The following is a 13,031-nucleotide window of genomic DNA, read 5'->3' on the forward strand; positions in this document are numbered from 1 at the left end:
TGTATTGTGGTAGGCATAGGTAGAGTTTTCATGGGTAGGAGATCCTGACTTGTCTTGGCTCGGTTCAATTAAAATTCGAATTTGTTTACAGGAATAAGAGTCTGAAATCAAAATCGGAAATAAGCCATTTTAATTTTAACTATTTGGTTGGGTGGAATCGAATCTCATTCCCGTTCCCTCTCCCTTAGGAATGAAATCTCATTCCAACTGATTTCAATTGCCATTCTAGTTCCTGTTTAAACCAAACAGACTGTGGAAGTAGATCATTTCGATTCTGATTCTAACTGTAAATCAAGCAGACCCTAAGTTTGAATTAGGCTTAAGACCTTTCAAATCAAATATTTTATTGATCAAATTGGGCAACGGGATAGGCTGTACACAGAGCGCACCCACAGGCGCCCCACTGCCCATCCCCTTCGTGCATTGGAAATATCTCCCCGATTCCGATTCTGACTATAAATCAAACAGATACTAAGTTTGAATTAGCCTTAAGAGCATTCAAGTCAAATATTTTATTGATCAAATTGGGAGATGGGATTGGCTGCCCACATAGCGCACCCGTAGACGCCCCACTGCCCATCCCCTTCGTGCATTGGGAATATCTCCCATCACAAGCACGGGAGATGTTCCCAGTGCACGGAGGGGATGGGCTATGGGGGCGCGCTTTGTGGGCAGCCAATCTGATCACGCAAATTGGAGTTCGAATATCAATAATTAATTGGAACTACCATGAGATTTGAATTCGATTGTTATCGAATTCGAGTTTAATTCACTTGTACCCTTACTTGAAGGTAGGGTTGCAACTTGGGTGGGCCCAATTTAATCCTGGCCTGACTAAACCTGAGTTTTTGCATGGGTTCGTCCTCAGTTTTCAGGCTACATGTTAGTCCTAGCCAAAAACTTGGGCCCTGGATAACCTAATTGGTCCTAAGTCTGTCCGGCCAATTCAATATGATTCCCATTCAACCTGAACTTACCAGAACAAAATACATACATGTATTATATTTATATAAAAAATATCCTTTTTAATTATGTATATAATATGTGTAAAATTTGTATACAATTTTAATCAATTCTACTCTTAAATTGGGTCATCAATTAAACTCAATACAAGATGACCATATGAAACTACTAGTGGGGACTCGTGCGATGTATGAAAAAATCTGAAAGATTTAATAATTTTATTTACTATTAATTAATTAATAAATTAATAATCAAAATTTATTGTTAATTAACTGAAATTATTTAAATTATTGTTAATATTTAAAATTTTAAAAATTGTATTTTCATTTAATGGTGACTTACAGATAATAGTTTATTGTTAATTTAATATGAATAAATATTTTTTTAATAAATTTAATTTTATTAATCATTTGTAGTAATTTTAATAATTGTTATTATTTTTATTATTTTTAAATGAAAATTTGATTGACTTTAAATAAATAGAAATAATTATAAAAGCTAACATTTTTATTAATTTCATTGATAATTATCAATTGTATAGGAGTGGCAACTGGGTGGGTTTGGGGCAGGGCACCCCATCCCTATCCCCGCCCCATAGTCAAGACACTCTACCCCATCCCTACCTCATCCCCAATGTCAAGCGGATTTAGGGCAAGGCAACCATTCCTTAATGCCAAGTGAGTTCAGGACAAGGCACACACTCCTCATCAGTGATGGGAAATCCTCAAATTTCCTTGCTCCATCCCTAGTGTTGGGCGGGTTCAAGGCATGGCACCCACTCCCCGTCAACCCAATATTCAATTTGATGGCAAAAATGATCAAAAGGATATACTGAGTATCAACCACATGGTAAATTTCTAAAAGTACACTAAATTGTCTTTAATTTTCAAAATATAATTTTATGAAAATTTTGAAAATTTTATTACATTTGTGTAATTTTGAAAAATGATTCAAATTTATTTTAAATTGTTATTAAATAATTTATTTTCTTATTAAATGGTTTACTTATAGAATTATACTTATTTATCATATTTTTTGATACATACTAATCAATAATTTCCATTTTCCAATTTTGTACTAATTTATCTTAATAATTTGTGTAAATATTGGTTCAAATTACAGTTTTCCCTTTCCCATATTCATTTATCTTTAATAATTTTCAATAATTTACTATGAAAATTACATAAATTTTCAATAGTTTTCCAAAATCTATCAAATGTAATAAATTTTCCAAAATATTCCAATAATTTTGCAATAATTATTTAATACATTTTAAATAAACTTTCAAAAATTGTATATATTCTAATTTTCAAATTATTATTTTATGAAAATGTAGTTTTATGAAAATTTTATTACACTTTTGTAGTTATGGAGATGCATTGAAAATTATCTTAATTTGTTATTAAGTATTTATTTTTATTAGGTAGTTTACTAAGAAAATTACACTAATTTATCTTTTATTTTCCAATATAAATTAATTAATAATTTCATTTTCCAATAATATAATATTTTATTCACCCATCTACATTCGGTTTTTAACTATAATAATAGCAAGAACTAAAATTCTATACTTTTTGATAATTGTTAAATATAATTCTCAATTTTATAGAAATTAGTTAAAGAGTTTTCAATTTCTATAAAATGTTATTAATAAACATGAATATAATAGTATTTACCGAAAATACTTTAAAAAGTCCTAATGAGTTAATTAATAACAATATTTATTAATTTTTGGCAATCTACTAACTATACTAATAAGAATATTTAATTTTTGGTAATTTACTAACCATATTTATTAACTTTTGGTAATAACATTATTTAATACTCATTGAATATGGATTCAATTAAATATTAATTGTATTTAACTATTTATTAATTGATACGAATATTTTAAATGAGAAAGAGTGGATATAAATTGAGGGAAAGAGATTTTAGGAATTGATTGGGGAGTGGAGTAACGTGATCATTTCCTAATGGCTTAGAGGAGATACCTTAGAAGAGAGATTCTAGGAATATTTTTAGGTAATTGGGTTGGGAATGCTAACATGGCTTAATAGGAGTGATGGGAAGAGGAGAAGAGAGAGAGTCAAGGAGAATGCAGGGTTGGGGTAGTGACTATGCCCCACAAGGGGGTGTAAATGTGAACTCAGGGGTAATGAAGCAAGGAGAGGCAGGTTGACGTAGACCGTGCTATATATATACATACATACATATTCATAAATTCTTTTATCAAAAAATAAAAGTAATTTAGATATGTGATCATAAAAAGCCTGTAGATCCCACATGATGTTTTTCCCGGTTCCTTTTAGTTTCAGCAGAACTTCCTTGGCATCCGATAGCAAAAAACCTGCTTTAACACCCATACAAAAAAACTTGCATAAGCCTCTTACTATTGCCCATAGCTTAGCTGTTGCTGGTGATTTTTCCATGCATGATTATCCTTCTGCAATGAGAAGAGGAGACCTGTGAGAGAACATAAACAGTCCAATGGATGCAGTTTGCGTGGAGGTGCGCCATGAACTATTCACTAAGATGATCGGGAATATATGTGAGAAGAGCCTGATGCAAGTCCCAATCTGTTTTTAGATGTAATGAATTTGAAATTTGAATCTCAGTGTCTTTAATGGTGCAGTAACTATCAGCCTTTCACAGAATTTGAATAGGGTCTAGTTTCACTTTATTAAAGTTTTGATCATTTCTTGTATCCCATAAACTTCTGAAGATAACATAGATCTTTGCAATATAATTGTATTTTTAGGCTTTGTTCTGCAAGTGGTTATTATGATGCCACTACCATTGAATTAGATCCCCTTGTCCAGAGCTTAGAAAAGCCTCCGATACAAGTCCAACTTGAGCCTGCATCCAAGCAGTCATTGAGAGAGGGCATTCCAAGAAGAGGTGCTCTTGGGTTTTTGGAGATTCCTTAAAGGTACACCAAGTGTCTTTTCTTCTTCTATAGATCCATATTTTTGTTTTTGTTCGAATAGCTTTATGGAGGAACTTCCACATGATGATCTGACATCTATGGGCGCACAAACTCTTCTAGATTTTGGACCAACTCACTATACCTGTCTGAGTTTGTAGTGTGGTTAGTATAAGAGAGTGATAGGCTGAATTTATAGTGAATTTCCCATTCTTTAAGTCTTTCCAAAGGAGCCTATTAGGTTGTTGTGAAGTCCTGAGAGGAATGTTCAGAAATGCTTACACACTTCTATCTTCAAAATAACTATGAAGGAAATCAACATTCCAGGTTAGATGATCTGTGATTAAATCACACACTTTTAAGTGTGGAGGTTCTAGGCTTTCAATTCTTTTGGCCGGGACATTACTCTCTAATTGGGGAACCTAGGGGTCCAAGAATGCTGAGATAATTCTGCCATCTCTGAGCTTCCAGAAAAAATGAACTTTCAGTTCCCACCAACCTAAGTCTGTGGCTTTTGTTTTCAAGTCAAAGAAATAGTTTCCTTTGATATATTTTGCTTCTAGTTGTTGGGCCCAAAGGCTGTCCCTAAGGTTCAAGAGCCTCCAGATTGATTTCAGCATTAGAGCTTTATTCGTTAACGAGAATCTCCTTATCCCCAGCCCTCCTAGGGTTTTGGGAGAACAGATTGTAGACCATTTCATGTTAAAGTTTGTAGTTGTGTTGGATCTTCCTGCCCACCAAAATTTTTTTGTAACCTATCTAGTTTTCTACATAAACCCATGGGAAGGAAGCTTGTTTGCATGATGTACAAAGGGATACTTTGGGTAACTGTTTTGATGAGAGTAGTACGACCAGCTTGAGAGAGGGTTTTTGCTTGCCAATGTTCTATCTTCTGGGAGATACAGTTAGCCAGATATTTGTTGGTATTACTCAACCTATTTACTCTGCTCAGTAGTTTTTGGTGGGTTTTGTGCATATTTCTACTGAACATGACCCCTGATTTTGCAAAGTTTATGTGCTGCCCCGAGATTTGCTCAAATAACCTAAGTGTGGTTTTGATCTGATGGAAGGATTCAGGGTCAACCTTGTAGAATAAAAAGTAGTCATCTGCAAATAAAAGGTTGGTGATGGGCTCTGAGTTTCTTGCAAGTTTTATTCCCTAGAGTTTTGAGAGACTTTCTTCTCTATTTAGGAGGACTGAGAGGGTTTGCATTCCAGTAATGAAGAGATAAGGAAAGAGGGGGTCTCCCTGTCTTAAGCCTCTTTTGGTGGTGAACAAATCAAAAGAGGACCCATTAAGCTTGATTGAGAATGATGGGGTGGAAATACATTGCTAGATTAACTCGCACCAAGCTGCTAGAAAGCCCATTTTTGTTATAGATTTTTTGAGAAACCTCCAACCCGTTTTGTTAAAGGCTTTGGCCATGTCAATTTTCAAAGCTGCCCATTTCCCTTTTCCTTTTTGAGTTTTGAGCTTGTGGATGATCTCTTTTGCTAAGATAATATTATTTATAATGCTCATTCCTTTGATAAAGGCTGCTGATTTTGTTGAACTAGGTCTAGGAGTAAAGGCTTCATTCTATTGGCCAGGACCTTTGCTAGGATTTTGTAAAGCACATTACTTAGCCTAATTGGCCTAAAGTGTTCTGCTTTCTCTGCACCCCTCTTCTTTAGTATGAAGACAAGATTGGTATGGTTCAATTGTTTTAGCAATTTTTTGGAATGAAATAAGCTTTGGATCATACTTGTGATTTCATCACCAACTAAATTCCAGTAGTGCTGAATGAAGAAAGCTAAATAATCACCCGGGCCTGGAGCTTTGTGGAGGTATATTTGGAACAAGGTTAGCTGAACTTCTTCTTTTTGAGGGGGTGTTAGAAGTTTTAGACTCTCTTCACCAGGGATTTGTTTGAATTGAAGTCCTTCTAAGAGGGTTGGTCAAATTTTCTTCTTGCCTAGAGCTATTTAGGAAATGGTTTTTGAAGAGGTTTGCTATAACACTTGAACCAGTGACCCAACTATCTTGGTTTTCTTTCAGACATTCAATTGCAACCCATCTCCTTCTGAATTTTGTTTTATGGTGGAAGAATTTTGTATTTCTATCCCCTTTTGAGAGCCATAATTCTCGGGATTTCAGTCTCCATAGTTGTTCCTTAACAAGGAGCCACTTATTGTACTAGGCTTACAGATCAACTAGCCTACTATTTTATTCTTGGTTGGACTGGGCTAACATAATTTCTTGCTCTAGTTGTATTAGTTTTTTGTGAATATCCCCAAATGTGGTATTATTCCAAAATTTGAGGTGGTTCTTTAGGACCTTGAGCCTAGTTGTAATTGAGTGGGCTCTAGAGCCTACAACTGTTTGGTTCCAACTTTTTGTAACAATACTATCACATTCCTTGTGATTTACCCACATTGGTAAGAAATAAAACTATTTTTTCCCTTCAGATGGGTCTGGCTTGGTATTAAGCAAAATTGGGGAGTGATCCGAGTTTATAGCTGGTAAGATTGATAATTTGGTGTCTGATGACCAAATTAGCCATTCCACACTAGCAAGACCTCTGTCTAATCTTTCTCTCACCCCCTTTTTTTCGTTGCCATTTATCTGTCCAAGTGAAGTAGGGTCCTAAGTAACCTAAGTCCTAGAGGGAAAAATGGTCAATCAGTTGCCGGAGGTACTGAGATGTTCTAGTTCTGTTACTTGGTCCCACATAGTCCTTTGAATAGACTGTCATTTAAATCTGCTAAAAGTAGCCAAGGAGTTCCTCTTAGGTATGATTTTGAGGTTGTGAACTATTGCCAAAAAGTAGCTCTATCCCCATGGCTAGGTTTTCCATATAGGAGCACTATGTTCCAGGGGGCAGTTGAGTCAGTGCTACTCCCGGTTAATTCTATGAACCTCTGAGAGCTATCTCTTACAGATATAATTAGGTTGTCTTTCCAGGCGCATAACAATCCCCCACTCAGACTCACTGATCCTACAGTCTTGAAGTTATAGTACCCTAGGGATTTCGAACACTTTATGGCTTCTTCATCTGACATTTTTGTTTCTCATAGAAACAGAATGTCTGGGTTTTGTAACTTGCACCATCTCCTAATAATTCTTTGAACTTCTTTACTTTTCCCTCCCCTTACATTCCAATCCAAAATTCTCATAGTGTTTGCAATTGTGCTAAGATAATAAGTTAAGTAGTCTAAATCCAAATAATTCGAAGTAGAGAAATGTAGGTTTATTTGAATGAATATGATGTATAATAGAGAATATAAATAGGTGAATACCTAAATTACAAGAGTTGTTAAGGATGCAACCCGCTGCTACTGCTCTGTTCAAAGACTATCCTAGGCTTCTATCCATGATGAGTCCTCCAGACATGTAAGTTTGTCAAGGCTCCTTTTAGAGTGATCCAGGCCTTGATCATGCAAGATCATTGGGCCCAAATTGACTGGCAGGAGATCTGGGGTGCTAGAGCTGGTGATTGAGCTTGTCTCAAGGTGGTTACTGCTCGGAGTTCTCATTTCTTGAATCCATTTCCTTAGAGATGCTAAAGATTGACGATCAATGAACTCCTCAAGAGTTGGGCCGAAATTTGGGGGGATGTCTGACATAGCTTGGGAATCTAATTGTCTTTTAGTGAGGATTGGTATCTGAAGGGTCTCTCTCTTCTTCTCGAGCTAGTGGTGGAATTAATTATGCTAAATCCGCCGGTTGCAGTCGAGTATATTTTAAACTGATTCTCCTCGGAGTTTAGGCCCAGATTAATCATTTCTTGCTTTTGCTTGTCCTTGGGATTCGGGTCCGAATAAGAGAGTCTCGCTTTAGCAGTTTCCGAGTTGCACTATTGCTGGAATCAACTTGCTTCCGCTTTGATGACTCGCTTGACTCACTATGGCTCGTTTTCACTACCCATTCTTTGCCTTCGCCATTGTTTCTCACCAGTGGCTGGAAACCCTCCGTTATTCTCTACCGCTTCTCAACTAGTTCATCCTCCGAATCTTCTTCTAAGCTCTAGTCTCCTCTTATGATCTGGAGCTGCTTGCATGCATTTGCATTTTCCTGAGACTTTCTCTGGATCGGAAAAATAAGTGGCTTCTCTGGCTTACGCTCTACCCACAGCCATTCACTCGGCTCATCTAGCTTTCTTTCTTCTAACTCTAACATGATTTCGTTGAGTGGTGTTGCTTTAGGAATAAGTTTACATTTCTTCCCGTTGTGACCTACTAACCCGCAATAGATACACAATTTTGTGAGATTTTCAAAAGCAAATCTGACCCAGATTGGGATGTTGTTATTGTTCAAGAAAAAACCCCTTGATAATGGCTTCTTGAGGTAAATCTCTATATGAAGCCTTACCATGCATCCACGAGTAGGCTTCCCCAGTTCAATCTCTATGTTGTCATATAACACTCTTCTTGCTGCAGAGGCAAAAACCTTGCAGTTGTAGTCGGATATGTAGTTTCTTGGGATGTTATACATCTATAGCCAAACTTTTTGATACCACAACTTTATCTTCTCTCCAACAGTTCCATCTTGCTAGACTACTACCAGCATCCAGTTCCCCCAAATGAACCATTAAGGACTTTCAAGAGATCATCTTCCTGTTCGAAAATGAAGAACCAGCCATCACTATCATCGTGGCCAACCTCTACGTGGTGCAACGGGTTCTATAAATTCTTAATAAATGCATAGACATTCTCCATAGATACTTTAATGCGGGGGAAGATTCTACCTCTTAATGTTTTCCTGACCACCTCAGTTTCTTCTCGTACCGGCTCCACATTTAGTTGCCTCTTAATATTTTCCTGACCACAATAGTTACATACTTTTCCAACTCCAAACCCAAATCTGTGATCTGTTGGGTCGTAACCGGAGAATTATGTTTTTCCATAGTTTTCCCCCGAGTCCTAAGAATCTTCAGCCATTTTTTTAAAGGGACGCATCTTTGGACTTGCAACAGTAGAAAGCCGCGCTGGTTAGTGGGAAGGCATTAAAGATTGTAAGGCAGAGCACTTGAGTGCGGGGAGTGTTCCATTTTCAAAGTATCTGTTCTAACGTCAGGTTGTTTCAACCAATTTTGTTGAGTGATTGGGTTTGAGTTGATAAACTTGGGCCTGAGATCGGGTTGGATCAAGCCCGACCCTGAGGTTTGCACCTTCAGGGTTGGGATTGAATTGACTTTCAACCCATCCCAATTCGCAAACCACGCGAGTTGGCCCCCTACTTGAACTTGAAGGAATCAAAACACCGCATGATTGGAATCTTTAGTCTTGGACGGTAGACCTTGTGCATCCAGGCAGAAGATTCCAATCTATCGCTTGTGCATTCACCTAATCCAACCCATTCAACAGTTGGACCCAAAAATCTGTTATACTGGATCAATGTTTGCAAATATTCCTTCCTAACTATCATCTTGTCCACTCTGGAAAACGCCTTGGCCAGTTGGCCAGTCGCGTTTCGAGCGTTTTCCGAAGGAAGTTTCTCTTCAATCCATTCTCTATTCTATTCACAGCTTTTCAGTTTGGCCATTAAAGCAAGCACACGCGCTACGACTCCAATCCTGCACAACCTACACAAATTCGTCTCCATCCCTCAACAAGTTTCGAGGTTTCTTTCTGGTATGTTTTCTGCAACCCATTTTATACTTGAGATCTTGGTTTCAGTAGAATCATTTATAGTTGTGGTTTAGGTTCGATGAGTTTCGATTGTTATAACTGTTTCTCCCGTTCAGAATTTCTGCAAATTGAGCTGGCTTTCGTGTTAATTCGTAGGATCGAGTTGTAAAGCTGTCGATTGCAGTACTGGGTTTTCAGTGAAGTTGAGTTAGGACTTGGGAGATAAGGTTTTGGCTTTTGCTGAAAAAAAGCAAAAAAATGGAATACTAATTTAAGAGTTCAGAAGATTTATGTAACTGGTCTCAGTTTGAATTTTTGATCCTATTGAACCAAATCCGAGACAGATATTTTAACCAATTGTTAGGGGTAAAGGGCACAATTCAGCCCTGGTGATCAGTCGTCAACACAGTATAGAGCGCCTATCGTGGCAGATTCTGTTTCTATGATCTCCTTCTATGCCATTACAGGATTCTATATCCCCTTGAGTAAAACTGGTTGAATCGTTTTCGGACTTCAAGGCAGGATCCTAACGCCCTAGAGCAAAACTGTCAATACACTTCGGAAATTCATGACAATGAGAACCTCCATACTGCAGTAGCAGGATATTCTGTCTTACTTCTGCTCTCAGCTCTCTGAATTAGGTCTTTAATTCTTGCTTCAAGGTCTTCTTTTGACTTATTAACTGGCTCGTACCTAGTAGAATTTAGTCAAGACCAATACATGCTGTCAGCTATTCTATATTATGGTTGTTTTTTCATTTATTTTCCAAATCATGATATGCGAGTCACGTACTTTCATGAAACAGAACTTCCTTATTTTCACAAGCTTGTTTTATGAAATTTGAAATGGAAATAGAAAATACATACATACATATTATTCGCAAGCTTGTTTTCTCTCATATAAAGCTTAATGTTATGACCATGAAGTGGGACAATGCACTGATGACTTTAGGTATGCCTATCAGTTTGCTTTTTATTGGGAATGGCTGGTCATGTTGAACAAATACATACATACATACAGATTATTTGCAAGCTTGTTGTCTCTCCTATGACATATAAAGCTTAATGCTATAACCATGAAGTGGGACAATACACTGATGACTTTAGATATGAACCATAGGCAGAAATCAGTTTGCTTTTGATTGGGAATGGCTGGTCATGTTGAACAAATACATACATACATACATACATACATACAGATTATTTGCAAGCTTGTTGTCTCTCCTATGACATATAAAGCTTAATGCTATGACCATGAAGTGGGACAATGCACTGATGACTTTAGATATGAACCATAGGCAGAAATCAGTTTGCTTTTGATTGGGAATGGTTGGTCATGTTGAACAAATAAGTTCTGATTCAAGAGTTGAGTAATCTCATTACAAATCATTGACCACATTTTTCTAGAAGAATGAAAATCGTTATATCATACTCCTTTTTGAGCGGAAGGAGAATAAACTAAGATCCATAAATCAAGGTTTTGAATCTTGGTTTTCAGATAGGTTTCGACCTCCTCCCAAACAAAATATTTTTTAAAAAGTTCACTGAAAATTCGACATTTTGATCAAATCTCTTGAAATCCTCAACTTCACCTGTTTTTCATTTCAGTGGGAGTTCAAATTGAAACAGATTATCAAAATTCCAAGAAAAATTGGTTAAATTTAAAGTCCTGAAAGAAATTGTCTCGTTAGTGAGATTTCTGATGAAATAAACAACCTTAATTTAAGAAATTACCACCATGTTGAGCTAGAAAGAAGGGTGACTGACTTCAGTTAGGGACAATGAGTGACGTAGTTCATTATTATATAGTTGTTATTTCTCTGGAATTTTTCCTCTGGTTTCTACATGTATACCAATATCCCATTTACAATGTATGTTACCATGTTCAATAGTCCTAAAATTCCAATTGAATATCTATTGGCTGTTCACAATTATCAAGGCTATTTCCTTCAGCCCTGTATTGAAGCATGTTTTTGTGCCATACAGGTATGAAAGTTGATTTGTAAGCTTTCAACTTTTGACACAACCAACAACATCCAAAGAGCTGATGTTGAAGAAACCATGCAGCTATACCACCATCCTTACTCCTTGGACAGCCAAAAGGTAAGGCTTGCTTTGGAAGAGTATGGCATTGATTACACATCACACCATGTCAATCCTCTCACAGGAAAGAACATGGAATCTTCATTCTTTCGCATGAATCCAAGTGCAAAGTTGCCTGTTTTCCAGAATGGATCTCAGATAATCTTCAACACCATTGACATAATCCAGTAAGTTTCATCTGCATTAAGCCTTCGCATTTGTTTTCCTATTATAGAAGCCAAGTGACATTATATTTACAGGTATATAGAAAGAGTTGCACTAGTCTCTTCAAGCATCAATAATATTACCACTGGTAGCAGAGAAGTTGAAGAATGGATGCATAAGATACAAGAATGGAACCCCAAAATATTCACACTCTCACACATACCTGAAAAGTACCATCTGTTTGTTTCAAAATTCATAAGGCGGGTTGTGATTGCTCGAATGGCTGAGTCTCCAGACTTGGCAAGTGTCTATCACCTCAAGCTGAGAGATGCATATGATATGGAAGACAAATTGAAGGACTCCAACATTTTGAAACAAAGTGAGGAACAGCTAGTCAGACTTCTTGATGAAGTGGAGATGCAACTAAGCAACTCAGCATATCTGGCAGGAGAACAGTTTACCCTGGCAGATGCCATGCTCATTCCCATTCTGGCCCACATAATGCTTTTGAATTTGGAAGATGAGTACATTGGTAGTAGGCCCAAAATTTCTGAATATTGGAATAAAGTCAAGCATAGACCCAGTTATAGAAAGGTAATTGGGAGGTATTTCGTGGGCTGGAGAAAATACAGGACTCTGTCAAAAACCTTCTGCTTTATTTGCATTCGAACTGTGCTTAGGAGATACTGATAAGAGCTATAGTACTGGAAGACATAATAAAAGGATGGGATGTTCTCATGTAGAAATAATCTGTATTCTTTGGTGCATATTATTTCAAGGGGTGATTATATCATAACTTTTGATGGATTTTGGGGGAGTCAACAATTACTTTCTCTTTTTCTGTATTAGATTTGGTTTCATCTAATGTTTTTTTCCCACAACATGCTCCGTTTCTTCCAGGTGGAAAAAGAAACAAAGGAATGCCTTATAGATTAGCAAATGCTTATTCATGGTAAATAGCCACTTTTCATAAAGTTCTTGAATGTTGTAATATTGTTGATTTTGTTTTTTCTTCAATAGCAACTTCTGTTTGTAATGGTTCAAGCTTGTTTGTGATTGGATTGTCTCATTATCCCCACCTCAAGAATCATGACATTGAAGGGTTGCCATGTAAGTACAACCTTCATTGCATATGCATGCATTATGTAAGATTTAAGATTCCATTGTTGTTCTGTGCTGCAAATCCATCAATTTTTCTAAGAGTTTATCAGGGATTGTTCTCAATTGACTCCAAAAGTCATCCAGGGATTGATATTTTTGGATAAAATTGGGACTGAACCTAAACTGTT

The 13,031-nt window shown here is 36.7% G+C and overlaps 1 protein-coding gene across 3 annotated transcripts; it reads left to right on the top strand.

Annotated features, from left to right (window-relative positions):
- Positions 1–9,296: 9,296 nt before the first annotated feature.
- LOC104605846 (glutathione S-transferase TCHQD) lies at positions 9,297–12,812 on the top strand. 3 transcript variants are annotated; one of them, XM_010270780.3, is made up of 4 exons: positions 9,297–9,499; positions 9,653–10,158; positions 11,482–11,765; positions 11,838–12,812. In XM_010270780.3, the coding sequence occupies exons 3-4, from the start codon at positions 11,557–11,559 to the stop codon at positions 12,430–12,432; spliced, it is 804 nt and encodes a 267-aa protein (XP_010269082.1). In that variant the 5' UTR covers positions 9,297–9,499; positions 9,653–10,158; positions 11,482–11,556; the 3' UTR covers positions 12,433–12,812. The 3 variants fall into 3 exon arrangements, with proteins under 3 accessions (XP_010269082.1, XP_010269083.1, XP_010269081.1); XM_010270781.3 differs by having other exon boundaries at positions 9,653–10,137; XM_010270779.3 differs by lacking the exon at positions 9,653–10,158 and having other exon boundaries at positions 9,298–9,499.
- Positions 12,813–13,031: the final 219 nt, after the last annotated feature.

The sequence above is a fragment of the Nelumbo nucifera genome, chromosome 1, assembly GCF_055504915.1.
Source record: "Nelumbo nucifera cultivar China Antique chromosome 1, China Antique-T2T, whole genome shotgun sequence".
In the NCBI taxonomy this organism is placed as follows: Eukaryota; Viridiplantae; Streptophyta; class Magnoliopsida; order Proteales; family Nelumbonaceae; genus Nelumbo; species Nelumbo nucifera.

Excerpts from the sequence above, each read along its gene's own strand:
- LOC104605846 (XM_010270780.3), top strand. The coding sequence starts at position 11,557 with ATGCAGCTATACCACCATCCTTACTCCTTGGACAGCCAAAAGGTAAGG. Across the intron at positions 11,766-11,837 it reads AACACCATTGACATAATCCA|GTATATAGAAAGAGTTGCAC; the intron begins GTAAGTTTCATC and ends TTATATTTACAG.